The sequence below is a fragment of the Bos indicus x Bos taurus genome, chromosome 22 (assembly GCF_003369695.1).
Source record: "Bos indicus x Bos taurus breed Angus x Brahman F1 hybrid chromosome 22, Bos_hybrid_MaternalHap_v2.0, whole genome shotgun sequence".
NCBI classification, from domain to species: Eukaryota; Metazoa; Chordata; class Mammalia; order Artiodactyla; family Bovidae; genus Bos; species Bos indicus x Bos taurus.
Genome location: NC_040097.1, coordinates 38,859,390 through 38,880,150, shown reverse-complemented (window position 1 = coordinate 38,880,150; position 20,761 = coordinate 38,859,390). Strand labels below are relative to the sequence as shown.

General features: G+C 42.2%; 1 protein-coding gene across 2 annotated transcripts in view; it reads left to right on the top strand.

The window, feature by feature from the left end:
- SUMF1 (sulfatase modifying factor 1) overlaps positions 1 to 20,761 on the top strand; it is a 95,110-nt gene that overhangs the window by 45,812 nt on the left and 28,537 nt on the right. Inside the window, exon 7 of one of the 2 annotated variants that reach the window (XM_027522785.1) lies at positions 631 to 744. The exons of the other annotated variant lie outside the window; for it this stretch is intronic. Coding sequence (XP_027378586.1) covers positions 631 to 744 — 114 coding nt within the window. The remainder of the gene's footprint in view (positions 1 to 630; positions 745 to 20,761) is intronic. 2 annotated transcript variants of the gene reach the window in all.

Genomic DNA, 20,761 nt, shown 5'->3' with positions numbered 1-20,761 from the left:
TGCTGGCTGAAGAGCCCATGCAGCTTACCTCATAGTTGCAGGTCCCAGGGATTGCAAACTTTCTTTGTTTTATAGATAGCACTTGATAATGAATTCACAGTTTCTCTGTAATAAGAAGTCCCATCAGTGTTTTGACAATAATGACTCAGGCTTAAAGATAAGCTGGTGAGTTGGAGGGGGCTGGTGGAAAGGACAGAATTGGCTGAGGTCTCTCTGTGCCTAAAGATGTTGTGGCCAGCAGAGCTCAGCTGTGATGACAAGACTGATACTGGGTATAATTCTGTTTCTCTTATGCTTCTGAAGGTCTACAGATAATTTACTTGCCACTTCTCAATGAGATACAGATTTGACTTGTGATCAATACTAGTCTCTCTATTAAAAATTATTTCATTGACTTTCTTACCATGTAACATAAACTCTTCTTAGGTTTCTGAACTCCCTTTGAGAACTCAAAGCTGAAAAATATCTTCTTCTGTTTTTTTTATATTGGCCAGATTGTATTTTCACTGTTGGAATGAAAATTCACATTCATACTTTGAAGTAAGAGGTCTTTGTGCATTTTTATACTAAAGAGGCTTTCTAGACAAGGTGAGTAGATTGACAACATTTCCCCCTTTTTTAAATTTTCAGGTTGACGCCTTTCCTCCCAATGGTTATGGCTTATACAATATAGTAGGGAACGCCTGGGAGTGGACTTCAGACTGGTGGACTGTTCACCATTCTGCTGAAGAAACGATTAACCCAGTGAGTATTAGTCTCAGAATATGTATTATGAAAAGGTTACACCCATCCTTTGGGCAGATTATGGTAGGAATTTCGTGTGTTTTGGCTATTTATGTACTATTGAAATTAATCTTGGAATTTCCCCAAGGAATATTAAGCACATCTTTTTTTTTTTTTCCCCCAACCTTAAGGCATTGTGTAGAAATGTCCGTGGACATTTTGTATGCTGCTGGATCGTTTTGGTGATAATGATTTGAGGAAATCTGCCTATAACTTTAGAAATTATATTCAGCCTCATAAATGTGATCAAAGTAATGAGATATATAAATAACTAGGAAAATTCATTAATGTTTGTTAATAACTAGTGAGATCTGGTAGATGGTATTTATTGTGCTGCTAATTGCCTGAGTTTTCATTGGCTGAAATTTTGATTGAAGAACATTGTTTGGAGAAAATGAGAAGGATGTTTTCTGGGTGAATGCTGAATCAGGAAGTTGAGTCATTTGGTGATTATTTCCTGAACTCCACAGTATGTCAGTTCATAAACCTTGGGAATGTAGCAAAACTAAGTTAAATTTTACCTTCTCTGGCACGGGAGGACTATTGATTGCAGCTAGTGGGCTACTCTGCCTCTAAAGCCAAGCTCTCTCAGCGTATATAATGATTTAGACACTATAAGAATTAGGTGTGCGAGTGGGAAGTACTTCCTTTAAAAAGAACATGTCTGAGTATTTCTTGTGTGAACAGATTGGGGGGGGAAATGCCATTTAAAAATCCTATCTCTAGCAAACTAGACATTCATAAGTCAGATCCAGGAATATATATTTATACCCAAACTAGCTAGACTGGGAACTTAATAACCTTAACCTCTTGAAAACTTACAAAAGGTAGTGATAAAGACAATTAATTCTTTGATCTCTTCTCAGTGAAAGGTTAAACAGCTCAGAGTAGTTGAAGAAATTTTCAGACTCTGTGCCTCCGGCCTTCTTTTTTTTCAGAATTTAGGCATAAATTTATGTGATATGCTTGTTTTTTCTTCACAGAATAACACATGAGTTGCTCATGAATAATCTATAGACAGAAATCTCCTTTTTGGGGGGCAGATTAAAAAGCTGAGTTCTTCAGAAATGGTCATTTCCTCTTTGGTTTCCTTGGCAGGGCTGGTGGAATTAGTGGTCAAAGGCAACCCATCTCTCTAACGTGAGAGTAAGATTGTGAAATTTTCGGTGGGTTTGAGGTTGGGAGACGCCATTCTCTACTGGCACAATGTGACTTGGCGTTTGCTGTCAGAAGCAGAAATAGAATTTTTTTCTCCCCTTAGATGAAAGCATCTGCATGTTTGGAAAGGGTGCACAAGGCTTCAAAATTCTGGCAAGTTGTGAATGTATTTCTGTGACCATCTGTTGTCGAGCTGAGTGCTTATTAGCTTTCAGTTTTATAATTGCTTGTGTTGCTTCTAAGGATTTACAGAAAAATCCATATATTCTTGTTTTCACAGTCCCAGGCTCTGATCTTGGATGTTGTCTTTGCTCTATAAATCATTAGCCTTGTAGGTTTCTGTCACAGAGGCCTTATTTGCTTCCTGGTTTGACTGGGACTAAATTCACCAGTTTGGAGGACTGAACCCCAATTCCCTTGCAAACTCAGACTCTATCATTCAAATCTTGACAGCGCCACTGTTGCCTCTCTGTGTTACCACATCAGCCTCCCAGTTGGGCTCCCTGGCTTCATTCTTTCTGCTTTGTTGCAGCTGGAATGATCTTCATAGAGAATACGGTTAATGCTCTCACTCCTCTGTTTAAAGAATAAATGAAGTACAGACTCTTGAACATGACTTCTGAAGGCTAAAATAATTTAACTGTTGCTGATCACTCAGTGACCACAGCTTTTTCTTCCTTTCAGCATTTCATTTTGAAACGTTACAAAAGTTCAGAAAATAGCATAACAGAGACCTATGTATCTGGCATTACGATTTAACATATACTGACAGCTTATTGTATTTACTGTATTTCTTTTAACCAAAGAGATAGAACAAAAACTACTCTATCAACACTTGAAATTTGTCGGTATTTTTAATTTAAGCTGTTCTGGTCTGTGTATAGTGCTATCTCACTGTGGTTTTTTAGTCATTACGTATATATGTATTTTTTTCTTATTTTATTGAAGTAGAATTGATTTACAATATATTAATTTCCACTGTACAGCCTACTGATTCAGTTTATGTATATATATACACATATATTCTTTTTATATATGTGTATATATGCATACTTTATATATATTCATATACACACATTCTTTTTCATATTCTTTTCCATTATGGTTATCACAGGATAGTGAATACAGTACCCTGTGCTATATTGTTGTTTATCCATTCTTTATATATGAGTTTATATTTAGTCATCATATATTGAAGTCTGTATCTGATAACTCTCATAGCATGCCACTCAGTTGACCAGCTTCTGTTGTGTGCCGTTCTTGGGTTTTGGTTACATCTTATTTTCTCATATGCTTCAGTATTTTTGATTGAGTACCAGACATTGTGTGAGATAAACTGTAGAGATTGTTTGAGATCTGGAGAGTGGAATCTCTCTCTAGAGCAGGCTTATCTTTGCTTCTGGAAACTTACATATCATATTAGCTATTCTAGCCAGTAATTGAGGTGATTTGAAGCTCAGCTTCAGTCCTTGTGAGGGCTAGATGTATATAGCTCCTCAGGGTGCCAGCCAGTGGGCTAGGGGGTTTCCACGACTCTTCTTCCTTGGAGGGCCCTGTGAAAGTTGCTCAGTTGTGTCCGATTCTTTGCGACCCCATGGGCTGTATAGTCCATGAAATTCTCCAAGCCAAAATACTGGAGTGGGTAGCCTTTCCCTTCTCCAGGGGATCTTCCCAATCCAGGGATCAAACCCAGGTCTCCTGCATTGCAGGCAGATTCTTTACCAGCTGAGCCACCATGAAGGCCCTAAGCTCCAATTGTTTCCTTGGGGCCCATGAGTCTATGCAAAGTTCTGTTCAGCTTCTCAGTATTACACTTGCTGCAGCTGGAATCAGCTGACCTCTGGGAAAATAAGCTCACCTCTCTGGCCTTGTCTTCAGTCTGGGATTTGAGCTCAGCAGTTCCTCACAGCTCTTGATAGTTCTCACCTGAGCTGGTTTAAACTCCCATTTCTCTTCAAGGTCTTAATTTATCTGCCTTTCTTCCCTAAGGGCTGTGTGTCTCCAGCGCCTAGCAAAGAACCTGGTCCTGTAATAAAGCCAGTTCCAGATACCTAGAATCGAATCAAAGAGAGTTTGATCACTGTTCATACTGGAGGTGTTTCAAAAGCAAAAGCTAGTTAAAAACATATATTTTCATGGTAAGTTTTGAACCAAAGTAAACATTTCAACCCAGAAACGGACCTCTTCAGTGTCATGTGTATATTTTAGCTCCAAGACTAACTCATAATGGCAAATACTTTTCAAGCTTCTTTGGGGAACTTGGGAACAGTCAGTGCTCTGTAGGCAGAGGCTATTCAGGGAATACCTTTTTCTTGTTCAGTGACTTCCAGGGAGCAAAAGTTAATCATTAGTGTTTATTTTATTGGCTAGTAACACCTTGTATGCTTTGTACACAAAATCCTAGGAGAGGCGGAGGTATTTGGCCATATGGAGTGAGGGTCAGTTTGATCTTGCCTGGTAGAAGGTTCTGGGGAGTGTCCATGCATGCATGTGTGTAATTTTCGAAACTGCTTAGGTTGACAGCCTGTCTTTCTACACAGGTGCAATCCAGAGTGTGGCCGCTGATGCTACTTTTTTAACCCAATTAAGAAGTAATTTGTATGTGTGTGTGTGTGTTTTCCTTTGTAGTTACTTTACCTAGAAACCCAGATTAATCTCTGGAAGTGTGTGGTGGTGCTTGTATGCTTAGTCGCTCAGTCTTGTCTGACTCTTTGTGACCCCATGAACTGTAGCCCTCCAGACTCCTCTGTCCATGGGATTTCCCAGGCAAGAATAGTGGAATGGGTTGCCATTTTCTCCTCCAGGGGATTTTCCTGACCCAGAGGTCGAGCTCACACATCTCGCACTGGCAAGCAGATTCTTTACCACTGAGCCACTGGCAATCCCCCAGAAGTGTGGTGCTTTCAGTCAAAGACTATATAGCACTTATCTAGCATCCTGATTTCCCACACCTACATCCTTACTTCACTACCCTAGTACCATACCCGGGGTACCATGGTACCCTGGTTCACTGGTGATACAAAAGGATAGAGTAATCTGTAATATCTTTGCCACTCTCACTTAAGGTACACAGTTTCATTTGGGCAGCTTTTTTTCTGTCCTAAGGGAAAGAAATATAGCCTTAGAATTAGTCAAAGTAATGTGGATTTTAGCTCTACCAGTTGATCTTAAAGGAATCTCTCTAAGGTTAGGACATACCTTAAGTTCCCTTATATACAAATTGGGAATAATTATACCTATCTCATGAAATTGTTGGCAAGTTAGATCTGATAATGTTGCATGTGAAAATATAACTTTAGACCCCAAAAGTACTATTGTGCTAGTGATTTACTTTTTCTTTTTCTTAATTATTTTTTGCTACGTAATTGGAAGATTATATGCTTCTTTTCGGGCTTCCCAGGTGGGTCAGTGGTAAAGAATCCAGCTGCCAGTGCAAAAGACGTGGGTTCTATCTCTGGGTTGGGCATATCCCCTAGAGGAGGAAATGGCAACCCACTCCAGTATTCTTGCCTGGAAAGTCCCATTGACAGAGGAGCCTGGTGGGCTGCAGTCCATGGGGTTGCAAAAGAGTTGAACATGACTGAACAACTGCACACATACAAATATATGCTTCTATTCAGCAGAATTAACAAGAAATGTTGGCCTTTGGGAGCAGAGGAGGCGAAAATGATGTTTATAAATAATGAATGCCTAATATTCTTCCTATCCTTACCTTTTGTTAACATATCACGTAGTCATCCTTACAATGAAAATCTTGCTTTGTGGCTCATTAGAGTCCATTGGGAATAAAGTTTCCCAAAAAGTATTCCTCCTCTGAATGAATCCCTGATGCTTGTCAGATGCTATTAGCCAGAGATTCTGTTTGTTCTGTTTTTGTCAATGTGGAGTTTGACTGTTCAGTTAGATCATATAGCTCTAGACATTTTGGGAAATGTGTTGTTTTGCAAGGCTGCGGTGTTGTGGTGTGGAACTGACCAGAGAAAACATAAGCCCTCCTGTTGTGCTGGTTGTGGTTTGGAGTTTGCACTCTGCATGTTTTGAAGAACACACCTCTGACCCTTGCCTGTCACACAGGACACGTGCCAACCTCTGACCCGAGGTCAAAATGGACCACATATTGGCAGGTGCCTCATGGTCAGTCCTGTTTTTGCCATTGGGTGATTGGACTTGGAACTTGGACTTGAATTTGTCCATCCTCTAAATTCTGCATTTATTTGTTCCTTGTCCCAATAATGCCTCCTCTGGCCACATACCACTATATGAATCAATGAATTTTGTGCATCAGAAATGTTAGACTCCTGCTTAGCCTGTTTCCCAGACCTCCTCTGCCTATGGCATGAGACTGGCCTTGTCTAAGCCTGGCAAGAGACAGTAAATATCACATCTTCCTGAGTTGAGACTGTCTCACCCATCAACTACCCCCTTGGCAGCCTATTCAGCGCAGCTCACATTCCTGGAATTCCACTTGTAGGTAGTAGTGCACAGAGAAGTTGGTTAAGGATTTTTATCTCACATGAGACCCTTTATTCACGTATTTTCAATGAGGACAGTTTAGAATAAATCAGTTTGATGGAAAAGTAACCTGGTGTTCAAAATGAAAAAGACATGAAAATATTAAGGAAGTTGACTTAAACTTGATAATAAATTACTATGGTTGTAAATTATACTTAGTAAGTCCCAAAGGAAAAGCAGAGTGATCAAACAACATCAATCCCTTGAGGCCATGTTTATGAAAAGAATTTCATCTTCTTCTCCCTAGTGGAAGATGGAAATTGTTCCAGAGGAACAGCTGATGTTGATCTATAGCCACTTTTCTTTGTGGTTGTGGAGCAAGGTTGGTCATTCAACAACCACAAAAAACTGTTGAGAAATAGAGGAAATAAGCTTGAGTATATATGGCTCAGATATTTAGATCCTGTAAACGAATTTTCAAACACAGTATCCAGACACATGCTTCTTGCTTGAAAAGAGTGAATGCTAATTCCAGTTGCTATTTCAAAGGTGGTAAAAATGCTGTGTTTGTTCATAATATTACCTCGAGTCTCATGTTATAACTCTTGACTCCTGAGCAGACAGAGCGGGACACCCAGATATATCGTGGCCCCCTCTCTTAGTTTGGAGGACCAGTGGATCTTGGTGGGAAATGAAAAACTGCAGCCCCTACCACTGTAGGACTCCTGTTTTGATCCTAGTGACACGTTGGTCCTGCACCCTTGAGCTTCAAACGTCCTGGGCCCGAGAACGCTCTGATACCTAGGGCATCTAGTTGTGTCATCAGATGTGCCCACTGTTTGATGTTCTTCCATGGCCAACCGAATATTTTCGCCCCCAGAGCTTCAGCTCACTGGTCGTCATTGCACAGTTGGTGAGGACACAGAACATGGCTTCTGTCTTGTGCATGCAAGCTTTTCAGACCCCCCAAAACATTCACAGCCTGTGCCCCCTCGTCTTTCTCTTTCTAGATGAACATCCCCATCCTTTCAATTGCACCTGGAATAACTTGGATTCTAATTCAGGGCAACTGGGGTTACAGTCCTCTGTATAATATGGGTGGGAAAAAAGTCCCCTTTTCTACATGAGCATCCAGAAATGTACACAGCATTCTATCTATATTCCCTGATAGATGCAAATAATAGTGCAGCAGTCCTTTTCCCTCCTTCTCTGTCATTGGGTCTCAGACTGTGGTAGCCATTAAAGGCTGTGCCAGTGGAATCCAGTCGAGGGTTTTTGAATTTTGTTCCTGTCACTGTGGTTAACATGTGACCCTGGGCAAGTCACTTAACTACTCTGGGACTCAGGTTTGCTTCTTTCATCAGTGGGGACAGAGTTGCTGTGATTGAGAGTGTTGGTAGCTACTTAGACCAACATTTGGCAAAGAGCAAGCATATGGTACATCCAGCTTTGGTTTTCAACATTGCTGGTTCTGTCCCCCTTCTGCCACGTGGTGCCGGGGACCTGCCCCGGCTGATCCAGGGTATTCGAAGCGGGGACGGCGTCAGCGACCTATTTATTTAAATATTTTATCAAAGATATAAAGAGTAATAGGATGAGGATAGCTCAGTAGGAAAATTCAGTGGAGAAAAGAGGCTGAGTAGCTTGGTTTACGCGGGAGACCAATAAAACTTCAAGACAAGAAGCTTGCACCACTTACGTAGGCCGCAGGCGTCCTTCCGTTCTCCCGAAGGAGAGGAGACACTGAGGCCTCCCCGGTCGGATCTTAGAAGCCCAGGCATAATTAGTAAGCATGGTGGGTTCCGCGCTCCAGATGGAGACTCAGCCAGAGTGAGAAAGAGAGCGACATGGGGAGACCAGTATTTCGAGAAACTGATCCCAATTCTTTATTTTCCAGAGTCTGTTTTTATACACTGAGATGTTATACAAAAGTCACGTGGGGACAGCAGTCCTGACTTTTATTAAAGTCAGGTGCTTCACACAAATGTATACAGAGGTCTTAGGGGTGTTACATCATCTTCTGGCCAGGGGGGCCTGCTGACAATTTACGACCCTCTCCTTGTGACAGCGGTCAGTCAATCAGGACACTTATTTCTCCAGGGCTGATTATTCTCAAAACAGACGCCACCCAAATAAAGTTACATTCCTACAGGGTGAGGGTGTAGTGGGTTTTAGCTAAGGAAAGAATTTACTTAGCCTAAGGTCTAACGTGATTAATATCAAAGGTTAATACTTATTTCTTCTATATATTCATTAATGTGTGTAAGGGCAGGGGATGTGGAGACTTAGCAACAAACATTGGCTCAACAAATGAAAAACCCTTCACCAATACAATTTCTAATCAGCCCGTTATACTTATACTAATAGTTTTCTAACTTCTCTAAAGAACCCGTTTTTAGAGGGTTTAAAGCATCTTGTGCCTCTCACGGTTGGGAGGCTGTGAGCAATCACATGTGGCCGGACGAGCCTGTCAGGCAGGCTAGAGAACCTTCAGAGGAGTTTGTAGGTTAAAACACTCTTATCACGCCCAGGAATTATTATAAACTGGAGCTCTAAGTTAACTCCTTCTCCAAAAGAGGTGGTGGGGGACAGCCCCCCGTAAAGTCAGAGGTGTAGGTGAGCACAAAGTAGTAAAGTAGGCAGGCTCTGGTTATGGGGGTAGATGCTCGAGGAGTTCCAGGGGGACTCCTGAGGCTCGATCCCGCCTTTGCGTATGTCGAGCCTCCTTCCTCATGACCTTTGCCATGGGCGGAGTACCTCACTCTGGCCCCCAACAACGTGGCCTCTCACTATCACGTGCAGTTGCAGCAGCGACAGGAAGAGCAGCATCTCACCGTTGACCTCTCATAAGCTTGCAGTAGCCAAAGAGTACTTCCTCTTTTTCTCCTGGCTTCCCTGGTAGCTCAGACGGTAAAGAATTTGCCTGCAGTGTGGGAGCTGCTGCTGCTGCTGCTAAGTCGCTTCAGTCGTGTCCAACTCTGTGCGACCCCATAGACGGCAGCCCACCAGGCTCCCCTGTCCCTGGGATTCTCCAGGCAAGAATGCTGGAGTGGGTTGCCATCTCCTTCTCCAATGCATACAGGTGAAAAGTGAAAGTGAAGTCGCTCAGTCGTGTCCGACTCTTAGCGACCCCATGGACTGCAGCCCACCAGGCTCCTCCATCCATGGGATTTTCCAGGCAAGAGTACCAGAGTGGGGAGACCCCAATTCAATTCCTGGGTTGGGAAAACCCCATGGAGAAGGGATAGGCTACCCACTCCAGTATTCTTGGGCTTTCCTGGTAGCTCAGGTGGTAAAGAATCTGTCTGCAATCGGGGAGACCTGGGTTCAATTCCTGGGGTGGGAAGATCCCCTGGAGGAGGTCATGGTAACCCCCTCTAGTATTCTTGCCTGGAGAATTCATGGGACAGAGGAGCCTAGCGGGCAGCAGTCCATAGGGTCACAAAAGTCGGACACGACTGAGCGACTTAGCACACACACTTTGCCCCCCATGTTTATTGACTTTAGGCTGAGTCTCTTTAAATATTATTATTATACAGCTGTGTTTTATGTATTTATTTATAGGTAGTTTTTAAACTGTTTTGAATCTTATCTTAGTGGCCCTATTTTGAAATGTAATGAAGAGCCTATCTCTTCTTTCCATCAAATTCCATTTTTTTTAAAAAAATCAGTTTCAGCCTTGAGAGGCAGCTTACAGACTTCATTGTGACTATCAGTCCTGTCATTTATGGTAGTGGTTTTCCCTTACAACCTACTGGAATCAACCAGTTCAGCTGTTTTTTTTGTTGTTGTTGTTGTTATCAATAGCTGCATAAATGAGACGAGGCTGATGGCAGAGCCCTACAGCCATGGGCTCAGCCCGCATTTCCTGAGAACTTACTGTGTTGTGGGGCTGTGTTGGCTCTCAGGGATTCAAAGATGCACGAGATAGCCTTGCTGTTAGGGAATGTCTAGACTAGGGAGAGGTGGCGATCAGGTAAATCAAGATGTGCTGTGGTCACAGTTGCTGCTGGGACTTCCCTGGTGGTCCAGTGGTTAAAAATCTATCTTGCAGTGGATGAGACCCCCGTTTGATCTCAGGTCAAGAAAGATCCCACATACTGCAGAGCTGCTAACCCTATGCACCACCATCACTGTGCCTATGCTCTAGAGCCTGCGTGTTGCAACTACTGAAGCCCAGGTGCCCTAGAGCCTGTGCTCTGCAACCAGAGAAGCCACTGCAATGAGAAGTCCATGTATTGCAAGTAGAGAGTAGCCCCCCCACCCACTTGCTACAACTAGAGAAAAACCCTCCCAGCAACAAAGACCCAGTGCAGTCAAAGCTAAATAAATAAATCTTCAGAAAAAGAGTTGCTGCTGATGTGGTTGTGATGGGGCCTCGTTGAGCTCTGTTCTGTGCTGGTTGGAGCTGAGAAGGCTTTTCTGAGGAGGTGGCCTTAGGAAGGGTGGCAGCAGCTGTGTGCCAGGTCCTTGGCATCCAAACACAGGAAGGCCAGGGTGTGGCCTCGTGAGGAATTCATGGTCAGCAGAGGAAGGATTTTCATCCTTTACCCTGCTGCTTTCGGATCCCTTGGAGAAGGGAATGGCAACCCACTCCAGTATTCTTGTCTGGGAAATCCCATGGACAGAGGAGCCTGGCAGGCTACAGTCCATGGGGTCACAAAGAGTCAGACACGACTTAGCAACTAAACAACAACAGCTTCAGTTTCTTGAAGTAAAGCCCCAAAGCCATACCTGCCCTCTGCTTGCCCTTCAGTCCCAGAGTGTCTTACCTTTTCATACTCACAGTAAAAGCAGTGAGGGGGTGTGTTTCTTTCTTCTGATTTTGCTGCAGTGTATTTTTCCCATCCTTATGGGCACAACTGAGCTGTGTAAAGAATTTCCGTCAGCTGACCACTTAGGGGCTTAGGAGAGTGACTGGTGAATCGTCTTCCTTCATTTGGCATGCTCAGTGAAAGGGCTTTATGAACTCTGTTTCACAATGTAGAGCACTTCTGGGAGGGGAGAGACATCTGCTCTAAGATAGGGGTAACAGAAGGGCAGCATCGCCGGTTGGGGTTATAACAGAAACATTACAGGCAGAGAGTTTGCTCATGTGCTTATGTGCCGTCCTCTGTCACATTCTTCCGGTTGTGCTGAATGACAGAACCATGGCTTGGTGATGAAAGCAGAGGTCAATAGCCTGGAATTTCACCTGAGATTTAGCTTGAAAATGTCCAGGGGCCTTGGGTGAGTCATCTTGCCCTTGTCTGGCTTCCTGCTTCATCTGTAAATGTTGCTAGGGATGTAGCAAGTCATTCCTAGGACAGTCAGTCTGGACAACAGCCCTGGGGTCTGGTGCTGGCTTGGGAAGTAGGATGAAGTGGGATGAAGTAGTAGGATGAAGAAGCTGTTGGAATGTGCTTAAGAGGACAGGTTTTAAAATGATTCACACTCCGTTGTTCCACATTCTAGTTCTGCCCTTTGATGGCAAGGTGGCCTTAGGAGAAAGGGGTGACATCTTTTGATTTTGTTTCTTTGTCTATAAAGTGGGAGTAACAGGAAAATTTAAGGACGTTGGGTTGTTCTGAGGATTCACAAGAAATTCAAGCATGTGGCCCTGTATCTGCCACACAGTAAAAGAGAGCTAATTACTTTCCAAGCACGTCTCAGTCAAAACATCCTTTTTGAAAATCCTTTCCCCTTCAGCATGCACTATTACTTGTTAGACCAAATTGTGTTCTTTTCTTCCATTTTATTTGTTAATAAGCATTTACTGAGCACTTGCTTGGAGAAGGCAGTGGCACCCCACTCCAGTACTTTTGCGTGGACAATCCCATGGACGGAGGAGCCTGGGAGGCTGCAGTCCATGAGGTTGCTAGAGTCGGACACTACTGAGCGACTTCACTTTCACTTTCATGCATTGGAGAAGGAAATGGCAACCCACTCCAGTGTTCTTGCCTGGAGAATCCCAGGGACGGGGAAGCCTGGTGGGCTGCCGTCTCTGGGGTCGCACAGAGTCGGACACGACTGAAGCGACTTAGCAACAGCAGCAGCAGAGCACTTGCTCTGGGCTGGGGCAGATATAAACATCACACCATCCTTGTCTACAAAGAGTTTGATTTTCAGAATCCCTAATTATGTTTCCTTCCATGGTGTGTGCATGCTAAAGTCACTTCACTTGTGTCCGACTCTTTGCGGCCCCATGGACTGTAGCCTGGCAGGCTCCTCTCTCCATGGGATTCTCCAGGCAAGAATACTGAAGTGGGTTGCCATGCCCTTCTCCAGGGGATCTTTCCAACCTAGGGATCAAACCCATGTCTCCTACATTGCAGGCAGACTCTTTACTGCTACGCTACCAGGGAAGCCCTCCTTCCATGGTACTAGGAAGCTTTTGCCTCACTGATGCTTAGGAAATCAGAACCAAAACCCAGGTTTTTTTGGCTTCCCTTCAGATTTGTTTATTCCTTCCCTGCACCTCTGTTTAACTGGAAGGGAACAGAGGGAAGGGAGGGTGGAGAGCTGACAGGGTCTCTGTCACTTGGTTCCCTTATTTATTTGGGTCTACAGTTGACAGGCCAGGTCTGAGCAGCGTTTCTGGTCAGAGGGGGTACTCACCAGATTTTAAGTGTTAGGAGGCCTCCATTACAGGTCAGTTGCCTAAGGTTTTTCTTCTCTGTTCCTGGTGTGGTTTGAAGTATGAATTGACAGCCAGAAGCTTAGGTGCTGTATGCAGAGCCAGATCCTCTCCATCGGGCTTGGCATCCCATCTTCCACCTCCGTGACCCTCCCTTCCCATGTTCTTCCTACTCTAGCCTCCCTGGACAGATTATTTTTTTATGTGAATCCCCCAGCACTCCCCCAGTATCACAGCCTCTAATTTATGCTTAACATTTTCAGCCAAGGCCTCTATCTCATCATGCTTGACAGTCAGCAAAGGTTAATATATGTGTATATTCCGGTACACAGAATAATTCTCTTCTTTACAATTTCTCATATACAGTAGCCTATAGTCATAAATACTTTGACCACAGCACTCCTAAACCAGAGATGGGATCATTACACATTGGGAAGAAAACGTGTGTTCCCTGTCAATCTGGAGCTGGTCCCCCAAGCCCTTCCCTACACTGGCTTTCTAGAGCCTTACAATGAAACATGTTTGGGTTACAGAAGAACAGGTGTGCCTCAGACCCTTGTCCACAGCATGACTTGTTCCCAAGGCCACCTAGTGCTTGTGTGAGGAGCCAAGTCAAAGTCCTTATCCTTCACATTTATATTTGTTTTTTTTCTCCTCAGAGAGCTCAGAGTGCTCTGTCTCCCTCCCTCTTTCTCAGAGACCCTTCTATGTTTCTCATACCTGCAGAATATTGATGATTGTGCAAAAGGAGGCAGGTGGTCTTAGTGTCATTTCTTATGATAATTCATAGAGTGGAGAGAGGTTCTGGCTTTGCCCCAGATTTTGAATTTGGTTTGCAGAGTCAAGATGAAATCCCAGGTCTTCTGATCTTGAAGCTCATACAGTCTTGGCTGGTGTCCAGATGTTATTTGAGATGCAGAACTTGAAGGGCTGCTTACTTCCTTGTAGTATTTTACCACAGACTGCACACGTTAAGTCAGGAATTTCAGGAAGTGTGGTAACTCTGAAAGATAATTTAAAGAGATATGAATTGCTGAGTCATACTTGTTTCGTACTTGAGTCATACTTGGCTTCTTCCAAAAACAAGTGAGAGGCAGTATGGTTTTTTATATGCCTATGGTTTTTTTATATCTTGAGATTTTAAATCAATTTCCTGTCCTTTTTACCTTCTTAATCTCTTATTTCCTTCCACTAAATTGTTCTTAAAAATTATTGATTTGGCAAGTCAGTTTTTGCACTGAACATTTAGCCTCTTAATGAATTGTGAAATAATTTGGTGTCATTTTCCCTTTCTATAGCTTCACCTTTCATGTCTTTCCCTATGCCGTAGTGTGACTCATTTGTTCTTTCCCTAAGGATCTGGAAATTAAACCATGTTATTGAGAAGAGAAGAAATAGAACAGTCTGATTATCTTTTACATCAGGTTTTTCTGGGGAGGATTTTCATGTGGATATGTGAATATATTTATAATATAGGTATATTCCTATCCATATGTGTGATTTTTATATAAATATATGCTTTTATTCATTCAGCAAAGTTTATTTGCAATCTACTGAATGCCAGACTTATGAGCTGGGTTCTGGGAATCCCACAGACATTATCCCTTTGCCCTCTGGAGCCTGCAGATGTGAAGGAGTCAAGCAAATGCATGTAATTACATATATGTGGTCATGTCTTTAATTATATGTGAGGAGGAAGTTTAACATGATGGTTAACTTCAGGCAGTTTGGGAGTTGGACCTGAATTCCTATCTTAGTCACCTACCAGCTGATTAAGCTGGAGCAAGTCACTTAAATCCTCATTCAGCTTCCCCATCAGTAAGTGAGAAATAACAGTACCCCTTGTGGAGAGACGGAGAGATTTCAATGAGATACCACAAAGAAATTGTTTAGTGTAGTGAGTGGTATGTAGTAAACACTTGATAAATCTTAATCATGACTAGTTTTTAATATGCAATGAAAATTTCATTGAGCTATGAAATGACAGCTCACTCTGAAATCTAATTCATGAAAGATACTTATTCTGGACCTTTTTAGGGATGTGGAAACAAGATAGGACATTCGGTAGCACTCAACTGTACACTTCTTTCTGTGGACAGTTTCTGCTTTATACACACTAAAAAAAGTAAACACTGCTTCTAATGAAGTGACAGAACTTACAGAATTGGGCACTTAGCACTTGTCTACTTTCACAGTATACGAAGTAAAATCATGGAAGTAATCAAGTATTCTTTGCAGAAAATGTTTAACCAGAAATATGATTTGGTATAAACTAATTGCTTATACTTTCTCATAACTTGCTAATGAGTTGTCACTGAAGATTGTGAGTATAAGAGAATGTGATAAACAAAATCCTTATGAAGACTATAAACTGGTTTTCTCACTTCTCAAATGCTTTAGAGCCATATCTGTTTGCAGCCAGGACTGAACAGTTTCACAGAATCATTCGGAGAGAAGCAAGTGAGTGACTGTGGAGTAGACCTTTCAGCAGATGTAGTCTGTACCCTCTGATCTTGGGTACACTTTCACTGACCCAGAAGTCACCTTTCTTTAGGATGATGCTACTGTGTACCATAAGGGCTTCCCAAGTAACTCAGTGGTAAAGAATCTACCTGCCAGTGTAGGAGACGTGGGTTAAATCCCTGAGTCAAGAAGATCCTCTCGAGGAGGAAATGGCAACCTGCCCCAGTATTTGTGCCTGGGAAATCCCATGGACAGAGGAGCCTGGTGGGCTACAGTCTATAAGATCACAAAGGGTCGGAACACAACTTAGCAATTTAACAACAACATCTATATACTATGCCTTGTTTAGGATGAAATAAACTGATTTCTCTGTTCTTCAGAACCAACCTCTTCAGGATTGGATAGACTGTGCACGCTCTTTTGTGTAGTATGTTAGCATATTAAGCTTTCTGAAATTAAAGAACTACCTGCATTATTAGATGACAAATTCTGTTTAGCAATGTATGCTATCAGCAGATGATGAGAAAGTTAGTTCTTGGTTGTGGAAATCCAGTGTGTTACTTATTTTCTCTTAATAGTTGCTTCCTCTGTGTTTAGGTTGATGGGTTTTTAGCATTTAGTTATTTTATGGCCTTGTGTTGAAAAACTACCATGGATTTTCACAATTTTTATGATCCATATCTCAAATAAAACATATGTATCTACCATTGTAGAAGTCATAGTGTTAACCATTTTCTTGGGACTTTGCTGCTTTTTCTCCTCTCTTTCATTCCTTGCGAAAAGTTGGATAGAGTGACTGTAGAAGCTGAGGTCCTTGGGCACCTCTTACCCACAAGGATGACTGCTATTAAAAAAAATGATGCAACTTCTTAGGAAAACAACATAGTGGTTCTTCAGAATGTTAAAAATAGAACCCTGTGATCCTACAATGCTACTTCTGGATATATGCCCCACAGAATTTTTTAACAAGTATTTCATTTTTGTTTTAAAAATTGAAATATAGTTGATTTACAATATTGTGTTAGTTTCATGTGTACAGCAAACTGATTCAGCTACATATATATATATATATATATATATATATTCTTTTTCAGATTCTTTCCCCTTATATAATAGATTATTATGAAATATTGAGTCTAGTTCTCTGTGCTATACAGTAGGTCCCTATTGATTTTCTGTTTTACATAGAGTAGTGTGTCTGTGTTAATTGTAAACTGTTCATTTATTCCTCCTCCTGCTTTCCACTTTGGTAACCATAAATTTGTTTTCTATGTCTGTGAGTCTGTTTCTGTTTTGTATATAAGTTCATTTGTATCTTTTTTTTTTTTAAGATTCCACACAGAAATGATATCATTTGTCTTTCTCTGTTTGACTTACTTCACTTAGTATGATAATGTCTAGGTCTATTCATTGTGCTGCAAATGGCATTATTTAACTCTTTATTATGGCTGAGTAATACGTGTGTATGTATCACATCTTCTTTATCCATGCATCTGTTAATGGGCTTTTAGGTTCATTCCATATCTTGACTGTTGGAAATAGTGCTGTTATGAACATTGGGGTGTAATTTTTTTTTTTTCTTTTTAAAAAAGTCTTCTGTAAATCCTGAAATCTTTAACTTGGCTTTATTTATTTATTTGCCACGCAGTTTGTGGGATCTTAGTTCCCCACCAGGAATTGAACCCAGACCCACAACAGTGAAAGCACAGAGTCCTAACCAGTAGACCACCAGAGAATTCCCTGAGTGTATTTTTTCAAATTATAGTTTTCTCTAGATACATACCAGCGAGTATGTGTTGGATCATTGGGGTTGGTGAATCATAAGATGGCTCTATTTTTAGTTTTTTAAGGAACCTCCACACTGTTCTCTGTAGTGGCTGCACCAATTTACATTTCCACCAACAATGTCGGAGGGTTCATTTTTCTCCACACCCTCTCCAGCATTTATTATTTGCAAACTTTTTGATGATGGCCATTCTGGATGGTGTGAGGCCATTCTACTGCATCATAGCTTTGGTTTGCATTTCTCTAATAATTAACGATGTTGAACATCTTTTCATATGTCTTTTACCCTATATATGTATCTCCTTTGGAGAAGTATCTGTTTAGATCTTCTACCCACTTTTTGGTTGGGTTCTTTTTTCTTTAAATATATTGAGCTGTATGAACTATTTGTATATTTTGGCAATTAATCCCTTGTCACTCACATCATTTGCATTGTTTTACATGTTAGCTGTCCGCCACTTATTGAAGAGATTGTCTTTTGTTCAATGTATTCTTGCCTTTGTCATAGATCAATTGCCTATGTAAGTGTGGTTGTACTTCTGGGTTCTCTGTCTTGTTCCATTGAACTGCATGTCTGTTTTTGTGCCAGCACCATACTGTTCTGATTACTGTAGCCTTGAAGTATAATCTAAAGTCAGGGAGCATGATTCCTCCAGCTCCCTTCTTCCTTTTCTAGATTTTTCTGGCTGTTCAGAGCCTTTGTGTTTCTGTATAAATTAAAAAGAAATTTATTTTAGTTCTGTGAAAAATGCCACAGCACTTCTGACACCAGATGTGTAACTTTTTTCCACGCCAACTCCCTGGACACCATCTGGATATCTTTTGTTCAGTTCAGTCTGACGCTAACCACCTGGAGTCAGCACAGACTCCAAGGTTTAAGGGCTCAGTCCCACAAGTCTGCCCCCACTTTAAGATGCCAGTCCGAGTACTGGGTGCTCTGGGTGCTTGCACTTCTGTCTGAGGTGGCTGCTAAGTCAGGAGTTCCCACAGTGTCCTCCTTTCAAATTTGATAATATGCTAGAACCATCCAGATCCCTTTACTTACTATCACGGGTTTATAATAAAGGATACCAATGAACAGCCAGATGAAGAGATACACAGTGTGGGGTCCAGGAGAGTCCTACACACAGGAACTTCTATCCCTGTGAATGTAGGGTGTACCACCCTCCCAGTACATAGATGTGTCCACCAACTCAGGCTCTTCAGATCCCATTGTTTGGTTGTTTTATGGAGGTCTCGTTACGTAGGTATAATAGATTAAACCCTTGGCCATTGGTGGTTAGGTCCAATCACCAGAACCCCTACCCTCCCCGGAGATCTGTGAAAGAAAGTGAAAGTTGCTCAGTCATGTCTGACTCTTTGTGACCCCATGGATTATACAGTCCTTGGAATTCTTCAGGCCAGAATATGGGAGTGGGTAGCCTTTCCCTTCTCTGGGGGATCTTCCTGACTCAGGGATCGAACCCAGGTCTCCCACATTGCAGGCGGATTCTTTACCAGCTGAGACACAAGGGAAGCCCGCAGAGATCAAGGGGTGGAGCTAAATGTTCCAACTTGATAATCATGCCTAGGTCTCTCTGCCTGACCAGGGCCCATCCAGAATTTACCTAGGGCTCCCCAGCTACCAGTCATCTTATCAGCACACAGTAGACACAAGTCACTCTGGAGAATCAGTACAAAGACCAAATATGTAATTTCCCATTGTATCACAGGGGTCTCTACCATCTTATTTTTCATTCTAACCTTTCCCCCCTTTTTTGTTGAGTCTCTACTTTTTGACCAAGAGCAATCATATAGAAACGTAAGCACAAGGCATACATCCACTGGTTCAAATAAATCGACATCTATAGTCTTAGCCACTGTTTAAGGCTCAAATGATAAAGCAGGGAATAGAGCAAAGTCTGTGGTGTCAAGGTGCCTGCCCTATTAGGAGAAGGAAAGCAATTTGTAATTTGTCACCAGTAGTGTTAGTGTATTTCATTTTTTCTTGTACCGTTTTGACACCACATGTGTGTGTTTTATCTGATACCAAATATGTAATTTATCTCTAACATGAGCTGGGTGTCCAGAGATTCAGTCCAGTTCTGATGCTTACTCCTGGAGTTATCACAGACACCACAGATTAGGAACACAATCCTACAAGTCTTCCAGTACTTCATATACCAGCTGAAAATGGGGTACCCAGGCTCCCCACACTTCTGCCTGGCAGAATGCGAATTTGGCGGTTCAGATGATCCCTTTGCTCAGGCTTGGTAATTTACTAGGACAACTCACAAAACTTAGGAAAACACTTTACTTATGATTGCTGGGCTTAATTTAAAGTATACAACTCAGAAGAGGCAACGAAAGAAAGATTCTCGTCTTTCTCTTCCAAGGATCTCAGGAGCTCTGAGGCAGGAACTGGGGACAAAGACCAAATATTGGTGTTTTGCTACAACAGCAAGGACGAAGGGGGACATATAGGGTAGGAGGAGAGACAGTGATGGAAGGTGGAGGAGGGGGGTGTGATCTTTCAGGCTGGCTGGGGGCTTGTCATTTGACAGAGCCACTAAATGGAGTGTGAAGGCTGAGGGAAGAGGCAGAAAGAACTGTAAGTGCAATGGACAGTGATGTCATGAGGGACTCAAGAAAAGGGATAATGGGAAATAGACCAATATCATGTTGCCTTAGGAAGCAAGACCAGGGGACTTGCCTGCTGGTCCAGTGGCTAACACTCTGCAGTCCCAATGCAGGGGGCCTGAGTTTGATCCCTGGTCAGGGAACTAGCTCCCACTTGCCACAGCTAAGAGTTTGCATGTCACAACAAAAAGATCCTACATGCCCCAACTACCAAGATTCCGCATGCTGCAACTAAGGCCCAGCATAGCCAAACAAATAAATAAATGACAAAATATTAGAAAAAAAGAAGCAAATCGACATGCTGTTGTGTGTTTACATAAAGACACTTTCTATGCACCTGACATTGTGACTTGCTGAGATCTCATGGCACTTGTCATTTAGTCTGTAATGAAAGGAGGATGTTGGATTTCCTTGTTATCACTTTATTTCTGAGGCATGCTTTTCCCTTGGAGGTATTTGAAAACTTTTCCAGTAATACACAAGGGAAGATGAGACCTTACAAAGTAGGTCTATGAAATGAAACAGGTTTTTCCATGGTATGAGGTTGAGATTGAGATCCCCAAACCCCAGGGGATTTGAGCCAGAGAAACTGCTGAAGGCATCCTCTGTATGTGGATGTCTGTTTAGGTGGTAAGTGTTGCTACTTTAAATGTCTATTTATTCTTAAGTGAAAAAAGCAGATGCCCTGTGCTGAGAGAAGCACATTTGGAGAAGCCACATCTAATGGGGGCGTTATTTCAGCTCTATCCTGAAGCTGATGAATGTCTTTATTTTTTAAAAATATGAACTCTCAACTCAGTTTCCCTTGGGCCTAGCCATTTTCTTGCAGTGAACTTGTGAAATATGGAAGGGCTTATGCTGTTCAAACTGGAACAGTGGAATTAT